At 35.5% G+C, this 22,829-nt stretch overlaps 2 protein-coding genes and 1 long non-coding RNA gene across 4 annotated transcripts; 1 reads left to right on the top strand and 2 right to left on the bottom strand.

Annotated features, from left to right (window-relative positions):
• Positions 1-525: 525 nt before the first annotated feature.
• Positions 526-1,629, bottom strand: LOC142180770 (uncharacterized). Its single transcript, XM_075252840.1, has 3 exons — positions 1,409-1,629; positions 997-1,171; positions 526-909 (listed from the first exon to the last, which is right to left on the bottom strand). Exons 1-3 carry the CDS (start codon positions 1,627-1,629, stop codon positions 526-528), a joined length of 780 nt encoding a protein of 259 aa, XP_075108941.1.
• A 4,134-nt stretch (positions 1,630-5,763) lies between these two features.
• Positions 5,764-7,665, bottom strand: LOC142180604 (uncharacterized). Its single transcript, XR_012709216.1, has 3 exons — positions 7,305-7,665; positions 6,892-6,948; positions 5,764-6,043 (listed from the first exon to the last, which is right to left on the bottom strand). It is a non-coding gene; the product is annotated as an uncharacterized LOC142180604 (long non-coding RNA).
• Positions 7,666-11,432: 3,767 nt separating this feature from the next.
• Positions 11,433-20,484, top strand: LOC107810391 (uncharacterized). Of its 2 annotated transcripts, none has more exons than XR_001653634.2 (15): positions 11,433-11,589; positions 11,669-11,750; positions 11,830-11,876; positions 11,954-12,043; positions 12,134-12,187; positions 14,814-14,891; positions 14,984-15,052; positions 15,133-15,288; positions 15,365-15,491; positions 16,806-16,846; positions 17,248-17,337; positions 17,418-17,522; positions 19,295-19,471; positions 19,768-19,923; positions 20,031-20,484. XR_001653634.2 is itself a non-coding variant. In XM_016635167.2 (15 exons), exons 1-15 carry the CDS (start codon positions 11,554-11,556, stop codon positions 20,104-20,106), a joined length of 1,338 nt encoding a protein of 445 aa, XP_016490653.1. In that variant the 5' UTR covers positions 11,433-11,553; the 3' UTR covers positions 20,107-20,484. The 2 variants fall into 2 exon arrangements, 1 of the variants encoding a protein (XP_016490653.1); XM_016635167.2 differs by having other exon boundaries at positions 19,814-19,923.
• Positions 20,485-22,829: the final 2,345 nt, after the last annotated feature.

Genomic DNA, 22,829 nt, shown 5'->3' with positions numbered 1-22,829 from the left:
GTTGGAAACTAGACTCATAGACCTTCGATTCGGTAGGTAGAACACACCATAACTCCCAGTATATTGAGAGAAACGCTCATCAACATTTTATCCAAATTCCAGTAAAATTTAAACCCGTAACTTGCGCGCGATCTTTGTCGAATTTTTAATCACAACTCAAATGACTTCCAATCTTAATGTATAACTATCACATCATTTAAATATTTCATAGAAATTATCTTCCTATCGAATTAGCCCATTTACAGCATGATAACGCCGAATACACAAGGTGTAACATTCTCCCATCCTTAAGAACATTCGTCCTCGAATGTTAACGGTTAACCTAACTTCTGAATTTTTTTTTAAAAAAAATTTCACCAGAGTTTCCCCTATAAATAGAAATATCCAAAACCTGTCATCAGCCCAAACATACATATCTAAGGCCACACAGGGCTACACATCATAATAATAACATCAACTTGGCCTCACACGACCATTTACTTATACAATAATGATAATAAGAAGGTTAGCCATAACTTAATTACCTCAACTGTCACTGGTTGATATATGTGCAACACCTTCCATATTTGTCTCAAGCATATCGCCTGAAGACTCAAATAAATGGGGGTATCTGGACTTCATGTCCTCCTCGGCCTCCCATGTCATTTCCTCTACATTATTGCTCCTCCAAAGTACTTTTACTGAGGCTACCTCTTTAGTCCGTAGCTTACGGATTTGACGGTCAAGAATGGCAACAGGTATTTCTTCATATGACAAGTTCTCAGAAACTTCAATATCCTCGATAGGGCTGATGCAAGAAGGATCACCTAAGAATTTCCGAAGCATGGAAATGTGAAATACCGGATGGATTGCTTCTAATTCTGGTGGCAGGTCAAGTTTGTAGGCTACTCGCCCAATTCTCTGAACAATCTGATATGGCCCAACATATATAGGGCTGAGTTTTCCTTTCTTACCAAATCTCATTACACCCTTCATAGGCGACACTTTCAAGAATACCCAGTCTCCCACAGCAAATTCCAAGTCTCGACGTCGGTTATCTGAATATGATTTCTGTCGACTTTGAGCTGTACGCAACCTTTCCTGGATCAACTTTACCTTTTCTACAGCTTGCTGTACCAATTCAGGTCCTAGCAACTTTGTCTCGCCAACATCAAACCAGCCAATAGGAGATCTGCATTTCCTCCCATATAGTGCCTCATAAGGTGCCATCTGAATACCTGCATGATAACTGTTATTGTAGGCAAACTCAATAAGCGGTAAATGATCTTCCCAACTTCCCTTGAAGTCTAAGACACAAGCTCGCAACATATCTTCGAGTGTCTGAATAGTGCGTTCGGCTTGTCCGTTGGTCTGCGGATGAAATGATGTACTAAGGTTAACAAGAGTACCCAAACCTTCTTGAAAAGACCTCCAGAAATTAGCTGTAAATTGGGCACCTCTGTCAGATATAATAGAAAACGGAACTCCATGTAGCCGAACTATTTCCTTGATATATAGGCTCGCATAGTCTTCAGCTGAATAGGTGGTCCTAACTGGGAGAAAGTGAGCTGATTTCGTCAGCCTATCCACAATGACCCAAATAGAATTGAACTTACGGCGAGAATTGGGCAATCCTTTAATGAAATCCATATTAATCGATTCCTATTTCCAAGCTGGAATCTCAATATTTTGAAGTAGCCCTCCAGGTTTCTGGTGTTCAGCTTTAACCTGCTGGCAGTTAGGACACTGAGCCACAAATGTGGCTATATCTTTCTTCATGCCGTTCCACCAGTATAGCTGACGAAGATCGTGATACATTTTGGTTGAACCAGGATGAACTGAGTACCGAGACTGGTGCATCTCTGTCATAATTTGCTTACGAAGCTCCCCAACATTAGGTACACACCATCGGCCTTTATATTTTAGAATTCCATCATCAGATTGCTCGAACAACTGCTTCTTCTGAAAAGGGATACTCTCTTTAATTTTGACTAACTCCGGATCCTCAAATTGACGCATTTCTACCTCAGCTACCAGTGATGACCCCGCAATATTTTGGACTACTACACCCTGGTCACCTGTATCATGTAGTCGTACACTCAGGTTAGCCAATTGATATATCTCTTTAGTCATTTCTAATTTCCCAGCTTTTACATGCTTCAACTGCCCATGGATTTGCGACTCAATGCATCAGCTACCACATTCGCTTTGCCCGGATGGTACAAAATATCCACATCATAGTCCTTCAGCAATTCAAGCCATCTTCTTTGTCTCAAGTTCAAGTCTTTCTACTTAAATATATATTGTAAACTTTTGTGATCTGTATAGATATCCACATGAACACCATAAAGATAATGACGCCATATTTTCAAGGCAAATATAACGGCTGCTAACTCAATATCGTGAGTCGGATAATTGTATTCGTGCTTCCGCAACTGCCTTGAAGCATATGCAATAACTTTTCCATGCTGCATTAGAACATATCCCAATCCAACCCTGGATGCATCACAATATACCACATAACCTTCAGATCCTTCAGGAAGTGCTAGAACAGGTGCTAATGTTAAGCGTTTCTTCAACTCATAAAAGCTCCTTTCACATGCATCAGACCATTGGAACTTAACGGCTTTGTGTGTCAATTTTGTCATGGGAGCAGCAATAGAAGTGAAGTTCTCAACAAATCTCCGATAATAACCAGCTAAGCCCAAGAAACTACGAACTTCCGTAGGAGTTGTGGGTCTAGGCCAGTTTTGTACTGCTTCAATTTTCTGACCATCTACCTTATACCTTTATCGGAAACGATATGCCCAAGGAAAACCACTGAATTCAACCAAAATTCACATTTGGAGAATTTAGCATATAATTTCTGATTTTTCAAAGTCTGCAACACCACACGCAAATGATCCTCATGTTCTGCTTCTGATTGAGAATATACCAGAATATCATCAATGAAAACAATTACAAATATATCTAGAAATGGCTTGAAAACCCGATTCATTAAATCCATAAAAGCTGCTGGCGCATTAGTAAGACCGAAAGACATCACAAGAAATTCATAATGGCCATATCTAGTCCGAAAAGCCGTTTTCGGAATATCTCTCTCCTTAACTCGCAATTGGTGATAGCCGGATCGAAGGTCAATCTTTGAGAAATATTTGGCACCTTGCAACTGATCAAACAAATCATCAATTCTGGGTAAAGGGTACTTGTTTTTGATAGTCACTTTGTTGAGCTGGCGATAGTCAATACACATTCTTAACGAACCATCCTTCTTACGAACAAACAATACTGGTGCACCCCAGGGAGATGTGCTGGGCCTGATAAAGCCCTTATTTAGAAGATCCTTCAACTGGGCTTTCAATTCTTTTAACTCAGCAGGAGCCATTCTGTATGGAGGAATAGATATTGGTTGAGTATCTGGAAGCATATCAATAGCAAAGTCGATTTCTCTTTCTGGAGGAAGACCAGGAAGTTCATCAGGAAATACATCAGGAAATTCATTCCCGACGGGAACCGATTGAAGGGTTGGAGATTTCACCTCCATATCATGCACTCGTACCAAATGATAGATGTACCCTTTCAAAATCATCCTTCGAGCTTTAAGGTAAGAAATAAACTTTCCCTTAGGCGCTGCAGCATCACCTTTCCATTTAATAATAGGCTCACTTGGAAAATTAAAACGAACAATCTTTGTCGAGCAATCTATATTGGCATAACAAGAAGCCAACCAATCCATACCCATAATGATATCAAAATCAACCATTTCTAGCTCATGCAAATCAGCTAACGTATGGCGGTCATGAATCTTCACGTCACAACTTCGATATACCCGTCTAACTACAACAGACTCACCCATTGGCGTAGATACCTCAAAGGACTTTTGCAACAATTCAGGCTCTCTATCCCATTTACTAGCAACTAAGGGGGAGATATACGACAATGTAGAACCAGGATCTATCAAGGCATACATATCGATAGAAAAGACGGATAGTATACCTGTAACCACGTCCGGAGATGACTCTAAATCCTGACGACTCGATAAAGCATATATGCGATTCTGCTGACCTCCTGAACCAGAAGCTCCAAATCTTCCCCTACCCCTGCCAGCTGATGTCTGCATACTCTGTCTAGGAGGACGTACCGAGGAAGAAGAAGCCCCTGCAGATGCCGTCGGCTGAGCCATACCCCCTCCACCTGTCATCGGATAATGTCTCATAATATGACCTGGCTGTCCACATGTATAACATGCATCAGAACCCTGGCGACATGGTCCAAAATGATTTCGGCCACATCGATCACATCTAAGAAACTGAGGCCTCATCTGACTGAACTCGCCTCTAAACTGTGGACCTGGGGTCCGTGAACTCTGACCTGGACCAGAATAAGTGGTCCGATCCTGGCGCTGTCCCTGAAACTGTGGCGGTGCACTGGCTGCCGGATAAGACTGGCGCTGGGGAAACTGTGGCCTAAATCCACCTCGAAACTCTCCTATGTTACCTGCGAACCGCGCCCTCTTCTGTTGCCCTCTATCATGCTCTCGATTGGCTCGTTGTTGCCTCTTGCGATCCTCTAGACCCTGTGCATATGCTTGAATACGGGCAATATCCATTCCTTGATTTAGAGAAGCTGTAGTGCACTCATTTATCAAGTGTTCCCCCAAACCACTAACAAACTGGTGTACCCGATCACTCATATCAGCAACAATCGTAGGAGCATACCTAGGCAAAGAGTTGAACTGCATGCTATATTCCCGAACGCTCATATTACCCTGTTCTAAGTGTAAGAACCTATCTCGTCGGGCTCTTCGAAGCTCGATTGGCAAATATTGCTGTAAAAATGCCTCAGAGAACTCCTTCCATGTCACTGGTGACACATTAGGCCCCCGAGTTTGCTTCCAAGTCTCATACCATGTCACAGCAACATCACGTAGTCTATAAGAAGTAAACTCCACTGACTCAACATCCGTGGCATGTATAATTTGTAAGGTCCGTTGCATAAGATCCAGAAAATCCTGTGGGTCAGCATTATGATCAACCCCTGTAAATACTGGAGGATCCAAGTTGATAAAGTCTCGAACTCTCGCACTCACGGACCTATCAGCAATACCGAAGGTCTGGTGTTGGGCCTGGGAGGCCACTATTCGAGTCAGCAATTGTACAGCACTCCGCATGTCTAGGTCTTGATCAGGAACAACTGGGAGAGGGCCTGGAGGTATGTTAGCTCCTCTACGCTCTTCCGGGGGTGGTGGGGGTACTGCCCCGGAAGCCTGAGAATCAACCTCATTCTGTGGCTCATGTTGATCTACATTAGCAGGTGGCACCTGACTTGTGCCCTCTCCCGCCTCCTCATCCAACCTCTGAATAAATTTCATAGCCACTTGTCGTCTCCTAGTGTTAGGCATCACTGAGAAGGTAAACAAAAAGAGAATTAGGAATGAACACTTATGATTAGGCTCTATTGCACGATCTAGATCAAGAAGAAAGTAATAATCCTAAATGCCCAATAGCCTCATGTTTATAAGTGTGGTGCACAACACACCATAAACAAGACTCTACTAGACACGGCTTGTAGACTCCCTAGGACTGACCTGCTCTGATACCAAGTTTGTCACACCCCAACCTTGGGAGGTGTGGCTGGCACCCGATGCCCGAAGGCCCGAGCGAACCAACCATGAGATATGATCTGAAATATAATAACCTGCAGGCAGAAGAGCCCAACACGACATATATATATATATATATATATATATATATATATATAGACATATATATATATAAAAACTAGGCCAACAAGGCTGTAACAACAGTATAACAGCTATCCAGAAGGTCGATAGGGCGATACGAAAAATATATATATACAATGACCGCTAGTCTGCAAGCCTCTAAGAGTGTAAGACAATCTCAACAGGGCGGGACAAAGCCCCCGACATGCCCAAAACCACACATATACATCTGTAATAGTACCTATGGACTCAAAGTCAGCAACTCCGAAGAAGTGGAGTGCGAAACCCAACGCTGATCTTGGGGGTCCTACTGAGGAGGCACGCCACTCTGTCTATTCGAACCTGTGGGCATGAATACAGCGCATAAAAATGCGTCAGTACGAAATATGTACTGAATATGTAGGGCGACAAGTGTAACATGAAAAATGTAATTAACAATAGAAGAGACATAGAGATAATTTGAATTCTGAAACTAGCCTCGGTAGGAAACTAAAATTCAACATGGATATAAATGTATGCTCGTGACACCGTCGTTCACTATCGCTACTTATAATATATCACATTATATAATAATAAATCCCTCTGTGGGGCTATAATATCCATAACATACCCGGCCATAATAAAGGCTCGGTAGAATCGTACCCGGCCACGTGGAGCTCGGTAATCCCAACTGATCAGTGGTTACACAATATGTGTCATACCCGGCCGTCTATAATGCGGCTCGGTAATGAAAGTAAATACATACATATACTAGATCATAAATTATATAGGTGCAATGCGAAACCAACCTTAAAAGACGTATTCTAAGAAGAGTCGAAGTGGCCTATCATCATTCTTCCCCGACTATCATGGTTGTGGCTAAAAATATTTAATTTTCAACTACGAGCCAACAAGTACTAAGAACATGAGAGTTGTGTATTATGAGTACCTTTGAAGTAAATGTTACTTATTCATGATTTATATGAACGTCGAAAGGAGAATGAGTAAAAGGCTCTAGTTCTTTTTAAGCAAGGAACAAGGAAATCCGAGAATTCATAGATATCCTCTAGAGTAAGCAATCTATGAGAAAAGATCAGGTCTAAGCATCTTTATAAGTTGAAGGTGAAATAACTCGAATCCGACGAGACAATTCGATAAACGTTTATTCGAATTCTAGTCATGCCGAAAAGTATAGCGAAAGCCCCACATACCTTGTCGATGGGGTTATATACTGTTTCCAAGACCTCAAAAGCCTTAGGAATGATTTCCTACATAATACAAACCATTCAAAATCAAATTCAAGCTCATAGCTTAAATAATTCTTCATTTAGACATTTACGCGAACAACTTGTGGCCATGAATTTGTAGACTCTTTTGTAGATTAATTTCCCCCCAACACACCACCAAATTTTTCTTTACTACATCTCCTCATCAACAGAATTCCATCCATGTCTTCACAGATCAAAACAACACAATAAAACCATATAGAACAGCCCCAACAATCAAGCCATATTAATAGAGGTTTCTTAAGAAAAATCAAGAATATTTCTATAGAGGTTTCAACTATTTCTTAAGAATTCTTATGGTAGAATTTTACAAAGATCAAAGAGAAGTTAAATCATACCTTACGTGACCAGAATTACTCAAAATTCGAAATTACTTCAAGGCGGAGTCTTGCTATGAAAAGTGAAACACCGAAGAATTCACGATTCCGAAGCTACCATGGTGTTCTCCATCTTGAGGATGACTAAATTGTTGTTATGCTTGGCTAGATGGATGGGAGAAGTTTGAGAGAAAATCCCTAGGTTTTTGGTTCTGTTTTGGAGAGGATAAAACGCAGGGGTTCTGTTTTAAAAATTGACTTAAATAAGGAAATTTTGACTAAACCCGACTAGGCACACTGTTCCCGTAACAGTGTGCACCCCTGTACGAAAATGTTAATATCTCTCTACTCCGAAGTCGTATTAATGAACGGTTTGTTGCGTTGGAAACTAGACTCATAGACCTTCGATTCGGTAGGTAGAACACACCATAACTCCCAGTATATTGAGAGAAACGCTTATCAACATTTTATCCAAATTCCAGTAAAATTTAAACCCGTAACTTGCGCGCGATCTTTGTCGAATTTTTAATCACAACTCAAATGACTTCCAATCTTAATGTATAACTATCACATCATTTAAATATTTCATAGAAATTATCTTCCTATCGAATTAGCCCATTTACAGCATGATAACGCCGAATACACAAGGTGTAACATTTACATATTCCAAGATAAAAGGTGAATTTATCTATATTATTATAAAAACATGAATACAATATCGGTTTACAAAAATAACCTTATAATATTAAGTATAATAATTTATAATAAAAAGACATAACTGGAATTCTAGATTAATAATCCTATTATTTTTAGGAAATAATACTACACGTTAGGAATCCTACATGATTACCTTTCAGAATCCTATTAGTATAATTACTTTCTTAGGCTGTCTAATAAAAGTTAATTAAAATTTTACTTCATATAAATTATTTAAAACGAAAAGAGAAAATCATCGACAATCTAAAAATATGAACTAAAACACAAAATCATGTAAAAGCATAAACGTAAGAATAACTATATCCTACTTTTTCCAACAATAAAACTACACGATAACTTTTGTGTTCTTTGTCCTAATATTTTAATCATATCAGGTTTGCCTCTATATTTTCTTTCATACCAAACTATTTGCCATTCTTAATTTTAAATCGATAAGTAATTTATTTAAAAGCTTGGTTATTAAATTATACCTTTCTATCTTTATAATTTACTATGGCAAATATTTCTACAATAAGTATCACCATTAGCGTAGAAAAAGTAATCACTGCTAGGAAAAATAGTAATTATTTAGTCATGTAATCCTATTACTTTCACGATATACTTCTTAAAAATTTCTATTACTAATTTAATTTGAAAACGTATTCTAATGTCCTATTACTAATTTAATTTGAGAATATATTATATTGTCCAAATCCATTTAGCAAAAAAGAGAGCATATATTATTATAAAAATATAAATACAATATTAATATACTAAAATAGCCCTAAAATATTAAACGGAAGACCTCACAGGGAAAGGACATAACTGTAATTATCTATTTTTTGGACTACAATACCTTCTATACTAATTTTAATATTTAAGACTTTAAAATTCATAAAATTTTATCTATTAAATTCTTATTAAAAAGATGTAGGGAGGTTTAACAAAATTAGTTTTATAAGAATCCTCTGTATTGGCAATATAATACCACTCCATAATGTCCAATACCAAGAAAATATAAAAGTAATATTAAATGAACTGCATAAAGAGTTGAAATTGAGAAAAAATAACCATGATAATATATTTTTATATTATATTTGAACTATTTTTCTAACCAAATAATATTCTTTATTATTTTTTTTGTGTAATATTAAAAAATACTCAATTATTAAACAACAACTAAGAAAATATTTAAGAATATAAATGTGAGAGAGAGTGAGAGAAAAAAATAATTGGTAGGAGACAATACCAATAATGATTCTATATACATAAATATCTAAAAGTGAAAAGTCATATCAAATCTTTTACTCTTTGAAAATAAAATTTATGATGGATAAATTATAATTAAGATTAATTATTCAAAATAAGAGATGACCTAATATTAAGATTTGAATCAACATAGAATAATTTTTTTTATGTTAAAATCAAATAATTATTTCTTTTAATTAATTATTTAGCAAGAAAATCCAATTCAATTTTTTTTAAAATTTATCATATCAGTAAAATTCTTATTCGAGTTAAAAAAAAATCTTAAAGTATATAAATTTATTCCATAGAAAATAGCGTTAGAACACAAAGTAAAAAGATTAATATATTATTAAAAATCAAAATGATATACAAGTGTTTGAGGAAGCTCAATCGAAGCTAAATCCTAAACAAGAACAAGCTTTCAAGACTATATGATAAAGAGTCGACTATGCTATAACGAGAATATTCTTTGTAGATGCCTCGGATGGAATCAAAATAATATTTCTATGCCATGCATTATTTGCAAATATTATATCAAAGAGGTATGACATTGTTAGCAATAATAACAAGTGGTGTACCAATAATGATTTCATTATGAGGCCACCCACTTTAGACTTGATATAGCTCTTCAAACAACTTAAATAACCATCACAAATATATCAAAGCAGGGTAATGGTACTAAATGTATGAGGAAGGCAAAATTAATAATATGGGATGAAGCACTTATGTCTTTAGTATTAAACGATCGAAATAATTGCCCGAAGTTCTAGAGATATATTTGATATTAATGAACCGTTTGGTGGAAATTAATAGCTTGAGAAGTAATTTATGTCAAGTACTACCAGTAATTCCAAAATCGACAAAACGGAGACTATAAAAACTAGCTTGCCAAAGTTATACTTCTGGTCTCAAATGAAAAAGATTCAACTGACAATAAATATAAAAGTAAGAACAGATCCAGTATTCAGTGTCTTCTTGCTTCGTGTCAGAAACAAAGAAGAGTATCTAATAAAAGATGATTTGGTTCTTCCTGAACACTTGATTATCAATCCCAATAGTAACAATAGTGCATTTAATTAGAGAAATATTTATATCATTAGATTAAAATGCAATTTGTGCAAATCGCATGATAGAATTTAAAAATATATCTTAGCTAGCAGAAATGACTATGTTGATCAACTAAATAAAAGGTTAATTGCAAAATTTTATATTAAAAATAAAATAATTTTTTGTTTTTGATTCAGCAGAAAATGATACCAATAATTACTACCAAGAGAATACTTAAATACTTGAATACTAAATGGCCTTCTACCGTACGTGTTTGTTGTCAAGTTTATTATTTCCTACATATGTTAGTGTCACCCTATATATAATAGACTAAGTTAAAATTGATCTTCCATTGTATATAGGTTGATTTTGAAGAAAAATATGTCTGTCATGCTACTGAAAAACTTAGATATGCCGAATAACTTATGTAATAACACACAAATGGTATATAGAAGTTTTGACAATAACGTCAGACATGCAAAAATTATGATACTGGTCAATGTGCTTCTAAGTATATTCTTATCCCCGAATTCAGCTTTCGTCTTTCGAAACTATGGAATATCCTTTTAAATTTGTCTGAAATAATTATTACTATGTTTATGTTTTGCAAATATAATACATAAATCATAAGGACAAACACCCTAAATATTGGACTATATTTACTGCAATATATTTTCGCACGAACAACTGTATGTTGCACTTTCAAGAGGGATATCAAGATTGACAACAAGAGTTTTGGTTAAGGCAGAGCAACCAAAACATTAGGAGGAAACATACACAAAAAAATATTGTCCACAAAGAATTGTACATTAAGATATCATCACATTAAATACCTTTAAACTATAATACATAATTATCTAACTAACATGATAAAATTGATCATTTGTTTAAGTTTTGATGATGTTTTTTTATTTTAAATTTATGTATTATGCTAATTTAATAATATTTTTTGGCATTTAAATAATTGTTGTATTATTATATATAAAATTTCTCTCAATAATTAAATTTTATTATTTATTCATATAAATAAATATTTAAATCATCATGTCCCATTATTAAATAGATACTAGTTAAAGTAAATGTATTTATCTAAAGTTTTTACACAATAAAAATATTCACATTGGTTCAAAACTATGTTTTATACTTATTTGTTTTATAAATAATAATTGCAGTTGTGCACTCCAAATTTGTACGCATACAGGCTACAGCAACAAAGATTTGATTTGAGCAAAACGGGGGTCTGAGATAGGCGTCAGTCCGATTTGATTGGGTTTCCGGTATGGACTATCGCCACGCCTCCCTTGCCCGTCGAACGGTATGAATTTTATTCCTCCGCTAGTTGTCGTCGTCGTTTCTTCTGCGCTGCTTATGATATTACATATAACATTTTTCAGTTGGAAGAAATTCGTCAAAAGAGAGCAGCAGAGAGATTAAGCAAAATCTCTTCTGGACCCGATCTTACCAATATCCCTAATGGTATGCTTTAATCTTCTGAACCCTTTTCTCTTTTCTTCTTCTCATCCTAATAATATTTTTTTTTTTAATTTTCGGGCAGAGGTTGTGGGGATTAAAAGATCCGAGAGTACAACTCGACTATCAGAGGTCTCAATTTGCACTTCTCTTCTCTTAATTTTTCGTTTTTTTTCCTTTATTGTGAATGCGTAATTGGCAAACTGCAGAATGATATGAGTGGTTTAGTTTCTCAATTGAAACAAGTGCAAAAAAATAATGCAGAGCTGGATGAAGCAAATAGAGCACTGGCCTCAAGGGTATTTTTTTTATCTTATAGAATAATTTGTCAATGTACTAATGAATATCTCTCATGGTTCTTGATTTCTTCTAAAATTTTGCTTGTTCAGCTTCAGACAAAAGAAGCCGAGAACAACATGTTGCAAAAGCGTCTTAATGATCTGGTAAATAATGCTGTATTTAATCATTTTTGTCATAGGAAAAAGATGCTGTTTTTAGTGATAATTCTACGATGGAGACCAGTCATGTAAATAGTCCACATAGATAGATAGAATGGGTTCTTCTGGAAAAAAGTTAATCATATGATCAGTTATTGGAAAGTCATCATTTTTCTGAATGTTGTTAAAGAGTTTATGGAATTCTACTGATCCTTGAAATCGAAAATGTCCCTTTTTTTAACTCATAGAAAGTTCCAGCACTAAGAGAGTACGGGATGTTACATCTGCTAGAATAGAATGAAGGTCAACTCTGCTATGAATCTATAAAATCTAACAGTCTCCCCTCATCATACATATTCTCTAGATTACACCATGTAGCTAAGTTACATAGATATTTAAATTCCAGCACCCGTATAGTAATTTCTTTGCCCGCAAAACACCTCAAGTTTCTTGCCCTCCATATAGTCCAAAACATACAACAACAACAACGACAACAACAAACCCAGTTTGATCCCAATATGTGGGGTCTGGGGAGGGTAGTCTGTACGCAGACCTTACCCCTATTTAATGCATGTAGAGAGGCTGTTTCCAATAGACCCTCGGCTCAGGAAGGGCAAGAAGAAGAAGAGGGAAGCAAGGAAGGAAGAAAGATGGAAGAGAAAAAAAAGGGACAGATAAAATATAAATAGTATCAAATAATAACAACAGGGAATACAATACCTGAGGCGAACAAAACCACATAACGTAATAAAAATCTAAGAATATGAAGGGACATGCATGCTACTAAGCCTATCGGTGAACACTATAAACTACCTACTAACCTTCTACCTTAATCCTCGACCTCCACACCCTCCTATCAAGTGTCATGTCCTCAGTGAGCTGAAGCAGTGTCATGTCCTGCCTAATCACTTCTCCCCGGTACTTCTTAGGTGTACCTCGACCCCTTCTCAAACTCTCCATGGCCAACCTCTCACACCTCCTGACAGGGGCATCAATGCTTCTTCTCCTAACATGTCCAAACCATCTCAGCCGCGACTCCCGCATCTTGTCCTCCACGGAGGCTACTCCCACTCGGTCCCGGATAGCTTCATTCTTAATCCCTCTGTATGGTTTTCAGCTTCTTATTTCCTTTGAAATACATCCAGCTGCAGAGGAGATTCTTACTGGTTGCTAGAATGACCCATTTTTTCCCAAAGATATTGAAAATGAGATGCCAAAGGTGACCAAAAACCTCAAAATATCCATCATCAGCCAATATCCAGCTGAAACATATCACTTTGTAAGGAGTTTTGGCTCCCCAATTGATCCTCCAAGGCCATGAAGGAAAATTTTCTGCTGCTACAAAATTTTTATTGCATGATTGTACAGAGAAAACACCATTTCTTTGTTCAATCCATGGCAAAGAATCCTCATTTTCAGCATCTAGTGATACCAGACCTAATTCTTGCAGCAAGGTAGCCATCCTTCAACTTCCCAATCAAAATAACCTCTTCTAAAGTTCAAACACCACTTGTTACCACATCTCTGTTACACCACAGTAACATCTGATAATGTCCCTTTAATGATTGTAACTTTTAATAATCAACAAGTATTGGGAGTGAATATAAGGACTTTGATGAAGTATGATGTAAGCAGTGGACATTTTTGCTGTTAGTAATAGACATTGGAGTATGAAACAAATATCATTACCTTATGATACAGTCTTTATCTCATAACCTAGCACTATTCTGCTCATACATGGATGATGTCATGATGCCACATATTTACTTTAAATTTAAGATATTAGTACAACAATAGTACTTAGTTGCTCTTTCACTACTTGTTACCACATCTCTGTTACACCACAGTAACATCTGATAATGTCCCTTTAATGATTGTAACTTTTAATAATCAACAAGTATTGGGAGTGAATATAAGGACTTTGATGAAGTATGATGTAAGCAGTGGACATTTTTGCTGTTAGTAATAGACATTGGAGTATGAAACAAATATCATTACCTTATGATACAGTCTTTATCTCATAACCTAGCACTATTCTGCTCATACATGGATGATGTCATGATGCCACATATTTACTTTAAATTTAAGATATTAGTACAACAATAGTACTTAGTTGCTCTTTCACTATTGAAATACTCCATCTTTTGTGACACTACAACAACAACAACAACAACGACCCAGTAAAATCCCACAAAGTGAGGTCTGGGGAGGGTAGTGTGTACGCAGACCTTACCCCTACCCCGATGGGGCAGAGAGGCTGTTTCCGTTTCTTTTGACACTCTTTTCCTTTTTAGTTTGTCAAGAAAAGGAATGTCACTTTTTTATATTTAGGAACAATTTAACTTAAAATTTATTAATTTTACCCTTTAAAGCCACACAAATGCATGACTTGTTTAAACTTCAAAGTCTTTCTTCTCTCTTTCTTAAACTTCGTGCCTAGTCAAAGATCTTCACATAAAAAGGGACTGAGGAGTATGTCTGCACATTTGGATCCTTTTCCTTGGATGATAAACCGCTCTGAAATTTGTCTTATCATTCGCTCAAAGGAGGAAGAAAAGGGAATTTAGGTAAGATTTTTGAGCTCTCTTTTCAGTAGATGGGTGGCTTCACTTACTTTTCTTTCGAAGTGCAGGAGCAAAACACTGTAGCTTCATTAAGAAAAGCACTCAAGGATGTTGCCATGGAAAAGGATGCAGCAGTTGTTGCACGAGTACATATCATTTCTACTACCATTCCATAGCTTCTTTCAACCTTATATTTGCTCTATCTTCGTTTTTCATATGAACCCTGTTTCAAATATAGGAGGATCTTTCAGCTCAGCTTCGTGCAATTAAGAAACGTGTGAAGGAAGTAGAAGAGGAACAATATCGGGTATGCATATATTTTCTTGCATTAAAATGAGTTGTGTGGAATAGTATACCTTAATACATTGTGAATCCTTTTGGGATTAGGCTGAAGAGGATGCAGCAGCGCTAAGAGCAGAACTTAACTCATTACAGCAGCAAGCAATGTCCGGTCCTGTTAGTGGTGTAAATTCAATGAATTTTCCGCTAGATCATATGCATGTTATGGAGAAGGAGCTGGCAAATCTCAAATCTCAATTAGAGGTACATTGTTTGTTTATGTTGTCTGGATTCTCTCTTAATGCTTTATTTTATTTGCTATACCATTTTAAAATTACAGCAAATGACCCTGTTGAGGCAACAAGAAAGACAGCAGTTAGTGGAGGAGCAAGCGCGCATATCTACACTAACTTCTCAAAAGCAGGATTTGGAAGAGAAGCTTGCTGTTATGTCCAATAAGGTCTCAGGTATTTATCATTCAATTTTGTTAGATTTAAAGTGCTTAGCTTTTAGAATTAGTATAAAAGTAAATACAAGCACTATTGTTTCTTGTCATATTTGCTGAACCATGATACATCCCAAATAAAGGTTTTAGGAAATTTCGGATCTTTATTTATGACTTGACTGCTTGCTTATTTCTGACCTTTTTTTTATATCAATAGGAATTTTTCGGAGTGAAACTACGTTATCCACAGTCAAATTATACACATACACATTACTCTATAAAAGTTAAAAAGTCAACATATTAAAATGCTAGTTCTTTGTGAAGATTAAAAGGCCTCATTGTGATGATGAGAAAATAATCAGTGCTATCCTTTCATTTGCATATGGAAAAGGTAATCTTTCTTACTCATCGGGTAAAAATGATTTGAAGTCAAACAAATTCAAAGTCAAACAAATTCATAGGAAATATGGCACTGTGTACGAGCTTGTTGAAAGGAAGAAAAGTTTTGTTGGAAAAATTCTATTTGATAAGAAGATACGCAAACTGGCTTTGCTCATCTTAAAACTAGCATTTGGGGGAATTGGAAAAGTAAGTTGAAAATGGCAAAAAGAAAAAATCATTGTACCTGTACAAGGTCTTCTGAAACTTCAATAGATGTGGGAGATATGTTCTGTTTGAAGTAGTGCAGGGAAGAACAAGGCTTCCTTGATCAGTCTTGAGATTGTCTAGGACGGAGGATGGAGGGTAGTCAGCATTGGAAACAAGATCTAAAAGGTTATTGAGAAGGGAAAGCAATAGAATGTTGGAAATAGCTGAAAATATTGAATTGTTGGTATAACTATTTCTTTTCTGGCCAGGAAATAAAGGCTATGGCTATTGGATCATTATCAAAAAAAATAAAAGAAGAGAAAATGAATGGCTATTTTATAAGTTCAAGAGATTTATCCCAAGATTAAGGAAACGAAAGACTTCGGAGGAAAAGGCAAAATAGTAGTTATAAGCTCAAAAATTGGGTGTGCGCACTCAACAATGTCAGAAGAGCCAATATGGATTGATGAAGGTTACTATACAATAATTTCATGTCAATCAATATTAATAGAAAGTAATGGAGGTCATATTGAAGCAAGTGAGGGGGATGCAAACAATGAGAAATTAGTAGAGTCACTAAAAAATTTAGGAAGTGAATAAGAAACAAGAATCACCGAAGATAGTTAATTAGAAATCATTTGCGTATATGAGCCTTTGGTTTTGTATTTGTTATCTATCATTTAACAACCAGTTGGCTTTCTCGTGATATCTGTTGATCTTTTCTATATTTCTGTTATGTGTATTACAGATGAAGTCACCGGAAAGGCATCCCAGAAGACATTCTCGGGGGTAATCAATGTGTCTGCAGTTGATAATATTTTTCAATGTTTTGAATTTGAGTTGGCTATTATGTTTTTCTGTAGAAAAGGAAAATGATTGGCCGGTGAGATTAAAATTGTTGTTTCTTAAATCACGCCGCTAAGTCCCATTGTGTGTAATTGCCCTGATGAGTCAGTTTTTGCTGTGTAAAACTGTTCCTCAATTTCATTTTTGTTTCTTTTGGTCTATTTACCATGCTAACTTTCTAGCTAATTCCCTTTATCCTTTTGGCCCCTTCAGAAAAGTTCCGTTGTTCTTTGGTAACTCTATGGTCCAAAGGTTATGTATTATAATGCAGTTCAAAAAGAGATTATGTATTATAAAGTTTTGGTGGAATGATGTTAGTTTAAGGTCTTATTCCACCCTTCCAGGAAGACAAGGTGAGGCTTGAAAAGCAATTACATGATATGGCTGTGGCCATTGAAAGATTGGAAAGTAGCCGGCAGAAACTTCTAATGGAGGTAAAACCTCTTATCTGTCTTTCTTTTTCTTCTCATTTTGCTATGTGAAATTGGAAACCATTCTATTCTGTTGTTTTCAGATTGATTCACAATCCTCGGAGATAGAGAGGCTATTTGAGGAAAATTACAATCTGTCGTCCGCTCATCAAGAAGCTCTAGGGGTGGCCGTGCAGTGGGAGAATCAGGTATTTTCAAGATCTTGAAGTTAAATGAGGATGAACAGATGGTATGGTGCCTATGCACATTACTTTGCAGGATCTTTAAGATATTCTTCTATGTAATTTCTTCCGTGTCCTGCTTCAATAGTGGTAAATCATGCTTTAATTTCGCTAGATCACATTGCATGGTTCTACTGTAAGTAACTGCTGTTATCTCTTATACCTTACTTTTAACATAATCTTCGATTGTGATAAATAGTTGATAGATTGGTGGAAGGGAACTATGAGTGTCGTTTCTCTCATGAGGTTGGAAATAAAAAAGTATGGATAATTGCATAAGAAATTACCTGGGATGAACTAGGAAAATCAGTCCTGCAACTTGTTAACCCTCCTCAAACCAAATAGTCTTGGTCTATGTGTGAAGAAACATCTGTTGATTGATATCAATTTTTGAAGCGCTAATAGTACCATTGACAAGAAAAAAGATGTCTAACCTTTCTTTAAGTCAGAATAAATCTTCCCTATTGTTTCACCCTAACTTTCTTTACATCCTCCTATTATCTCACTTAACAGGCAACAAACCGTTAAACTTAACCAAAAACATCCTCTGTTAGCTTTTTCATCTTATTCTAACGGAACATCCATTTATCACATGGACTTCATGTAGCTTTTCTTGTTTTCCTTTTAAAATTTCCCACAAGCTCTTTAAAGAACAAAATCAATTGCTGCATGAAATAAATTAGCAAAACCAAAATTATTTAAGGTGTTACAGTTTTGCTAATATATTTATTTTATTTATTATTATTATTTTTTTTAAATTAGCAAAACCGTAACACCTTCAATAATTTCTAGCTCTAAGCTCTTTCTCCATCGAGGGATCAGGAATGAGTCTTTTAGTTCCAAACGGCCCGATCTAAACCTTCATCCCATACAACTTCTTGCATCATTTGTTAGTAGCTAAATTAAGACCAAACTGACCATACAAAGTAAGTCAAGTTTCCTGGGTATACGAAGGAAAAAGGAAAAGAAGAAGAACATAACCTGGGCTTTAGCTTATAAATTGAATAATGGTTTCATTTTTCTTGATAAAGTGCATGCCATATATCTGTAAGGTTTATTTCATGATTTTCTGCTGTGTATTTCTACAGTCTCATCTCTGGATAGTTTACCCTTTCCCATTCTCTCTCTCTCTCTCTCTCTCCTGAGCTTTCTTTACATATGAGCAATAGGGTTGGATCTGAGAGGTTTTGAATGTAAAGAGAAGAAAGGGTAAATCTTTGGAGAAGGTGTTTAGAATTGCTGATTTAGTGTCCGGCCGATTAGTCAGTTGCTTTTCTGTTCTTTGAACTGTTTATTGGAAATTATTTAGAAGAAGAAAAGACGAAGCAATGCACGTAACAAAAGAGAGAGTTCTGTTAGAAAAGATGGAAAAAGTAATGGTGGGGATGTTTTTGGCTAAATTTGCAAACTTTAAGGATGTTGTTTGTTAAGTGGAATACGATAAGTGTAGTGGAAGCTAGGGTAGAACTAGGGATGATATTTGGTCAAATACTCGTTTGGCTACACATGATTTTCTTCTTTACTCCTTAAGCATTAGCTGTGCTTCAGCAAAATTCTTATACAGAAGGACACTCTCATTTATCTAACTTCTGCCTTTAGATGAAATCAGTTGGTTGAATGTAATTCTTTCTTTGGCGAATGAGATTGTTTTCTTCAAATTTTGTAGTACTTTATTACACCCTCAGTAACGTTGCTCCAATTTTCCGAATGGGTTTCTCTTTTGGTGTACTCCCATGCAGGTCAAAGATTGTCTCAAGCAAAATGAGGAGCTTCGTGCCATATTAGATAAGTTGAGGACAGACCAAGCTGCAATAGCAACTGCAAACAACCTAATCCAGGAAGGCGTTTCAGGATCCATCAAAGGCAGCAAAAATGAATTTCAAGGCACACAATATGCTGAAATCCTCTCCATCAAGGTAATTCATCGAAATCTTATTCATTGTTTATAGAATATTGTTACCATGTGCTATCTGAATTTGAATCTGGTTCACTTATATCGTGAAATGCTATAGGCAATTGTCACCTGTGCCGTGTACATTCATTAGGTCAAATAGCAAACAATAGGATGCATTAAAACTGTATTAAAGGAGCTACTCTTTTCATTCGTGCATGTATACAGCAACTTTTGAACAGTTGGTTATGACACAGATTTTTTCCTCAAGATACGTATTGAAAGTTCGATTGGATTCCTTCTCATTGTGATATTGTGCAGTATAAGACGATATCATTGATGTCCTTCCAATTGGTTATTCGTTTAGGGTCAGCTAGCTAAAGAGCAGAGCAAAGCAGAAGCACTATCTGCTGAAATCTTGCAGCTCAATGCACGGCTCCAGCAGGCCACGCAAGCATACAATAGTCTCACTCGCATGTATGCATCTAATCTCATTTAGTCTTAAAGCTTGTTTTGTTCTTCCAATTGTTGTTTTGTATGCTTCTGATAACCTTGTTATTAACTACCATTTAAATATTTTCCAGCTATACACCTGTTCTAAGGAACATCGAGAACAGTCTCGTGACGTTGAAGCAAGATGGCTCGGTTAGAGTCCTGTAATATTGAAAGTGGGTTTGTGAAGTTGAGCCAACAATCACATGGCGAATGGATAATGAAGGCACAAAAAAAAAAAAAAGAGGAAAAAGAAAAATCATTATATGAATTATTTGATACTTGAGAAAATATTCACTATTTTCCTTCATGTAATTGCGGGGATGTGTTTTTTTTTCTTTTTCGGGCAATGTGTTCTATACTAGTTAGTTGTGTATACATAAACTTTATTCTTCAATAGGGGGAATAAATGAAAACGTGAAAACTATTCATTACTCCCTTTATCCCAAGTTCCCAACCCATGTATCATACTTTTCTTAGCATGTCCTAAAAAGAATGTCATATTTCATATTTAGAAATAATTTAACTTTGAAGTTTTTAATTTATCATTAATGAGATAATTTATAGTCATATAATTTTTTATGGCTTGTTTTAGTCCATAATTTTAAAAGTCAATCTTTTTTAAACTTCTGTGTTTAGTCAAACTTCGCTAGTATGTCGAGAATGTGTGTATTTTCGTGAAATTCATTAAGTCTTTTTTCCTTTTTCCTGGATTTTTGCTTTCGTGTTAAGGGGACTCTCGGTCTATCCTGGGGTAGCAAACACGCGGGTAGGGTCAAATATGAGCGGGTCGAAAATAGGTAAATAAAAAACTGGTAGAATATTCAACCCAACCCATATTTAATACGGATAGAAAATGGGTTAGCCGTCGGATAATATGAATATTCATATTAACCGTGACCTTTTGAATATTATCATTTTTGAGAGAATTCTTAGTCACCCAAATTTGAGGAACTTTTAATTTGTGTCTTTGCAAATGTAAAAGTTAAACCCATTAGTTATTTATTTTTTAAGTGGGTAATATGGATCTTATCCATATTTGATCCATTTTTAAAATAGTAAAAGGTCTAATATGTCCCTCTACTATTAATTATTGTGTAAAATTGACCTTCGTTATACTATCGGGTCCAACTGGAACCAAAATGTATTTTTTTTGGACTAAAATAACGGAAATGTGTGAAAAAAAAAACTTAGTAACCAAAATATGTATAACGCCCTTTTAAAGGGCACTATACTTTAACGTCCGTTTTGGACGTAAGGTATAATGCTCTTTAAAGGAGCGTTATATATAAAACGCCTTTGTAAAATGTGTTATACCTGGAAGCTGATAAGACAGGCTATACATAGCGCGATTTATAAAAGCTCTAGATGTATAGCGTTGTTATATACCGTGCTATACATAGACCAATTAACTCGATAAAAAACTTGAGTGGACCCCATTTGTCCCACAAAAAGTAAAGAGTGTTGGTCCCACATCCTAGACAAGCCTTCTATTGTTGTGGGTTGCTTGTTTCGGACTCAAATTTTCAATTCTTCAACTTTCCGAAAAACATAAATCGAGGTATTCCGATTTAGTTTATGTCGAAACTCATATAAATAATGCATACTAGTTGTTTTGAATGTGTTCCATGCTGTTTTGTGTTTTTTTTGTGATTAAACTGATATGTTATTTTTATCCGGACTAAGATATTAGTCTTCTTAAAAAATATGTAAAAATTGAGAAATCATTATTGTTTGTTAATAAATTACTTTTACTATTTTATATGTATTTTCGTGAATGTTTTGTGATAAAAATGTGTTTGTTGTTTTTATCTAGTTTAGATTATTTATTTGCTTAAAGACTAATAATATAGTGCCCTTTTAGCGTAGTAAAATATAGAACCTTTTAGCGTAGTATCCCTGTAGTTTAAGTATCTCTTATACTTATAGATCAAACACAAACTCTGTCCAATTTACAAAACTTAATTATTTAATTTACTAACAAACATATAAAATTATAAAACTAAAATGTAAAATAATAAAACTAACACATACAAGAATTAAAGATAGTTGGGTGCTACTGGACCTCAAATATCGAGCCTGGAACCCATATGTGAATACTCTGTCCAATTAAATATTGTATAATCGTAAAAATTAATTATTTAATTTACAAAACAAACATATAAAATTATAAAACTAACATGTAAAATAACAAAACTGACACATACAAAAATTTAGGATAGCTTGGTGCTACTGGGCCTCAAATATCGAGCCTGGAACCCATATGTGAATACTCTGTCCAATTAAATATTATATAATTATAAAAATTAATTATTTAATTTACAAAACCAACATATAAAATTATGAAACTAACATGTAAAATAATAAAACTAACACATACAAGAATTCATGATAGTTTGGTGCTACTAGGCCTCAAATATCGAGCCTGGAACCCATATGTGAATACTCTATCCAATTAAATATTGTATAATTATAAAAATTAATTATTTAATCTACAAAAAAAAATATAAAATTATGAAACTAACATGTAAAATAATAAAACTAACATATACAAGAATTCAGGATAGTTTAGTGCTATTGGGCCTTAAATATCGAGCCTGGAACTCATATGTGAATACTTAATAATTAAATATTATACAATTATAAAAATTAATTATTTAATTTTCAAACAAACATGTAATTAATGTTGTTTAATTTACAATAGACGACATGGATGTGCCGCCTATGCATCCCAGACCTTTCTGCGATGAGCTACTTTCGTTATAGGACGATCATAGGTCCGCCCACATATGAGAGAGAGAGTTACTGGCCCAGTCTCTCCGCGCCAGGAGAGTGGACGACATGTGGGATTTTATGAAGGACAAAGTTCTCCATCCCCGTGTAGCCAGACG

Source organism: Nicotiana tabacum, chromosome 5 (genome assembly GCF_000715075.1).
Source record: "Nicotiana tabacum cultivar K326 chromosome 5, ASM71507v2, whole genome shotgun sequence".
In the NCBI taxonomy this organism is placed as follows: Eukaryota; Viridiplantae; Streptophyta; class Magnoliopsida; order Solanales; family Solanaceae; genus Nicotiana; species Nicotiana tabacum.
Note: the sequence above shows the minus strand (reverse complement) of the source record. Positions and strands in the feature narration are given on the sequence as shown.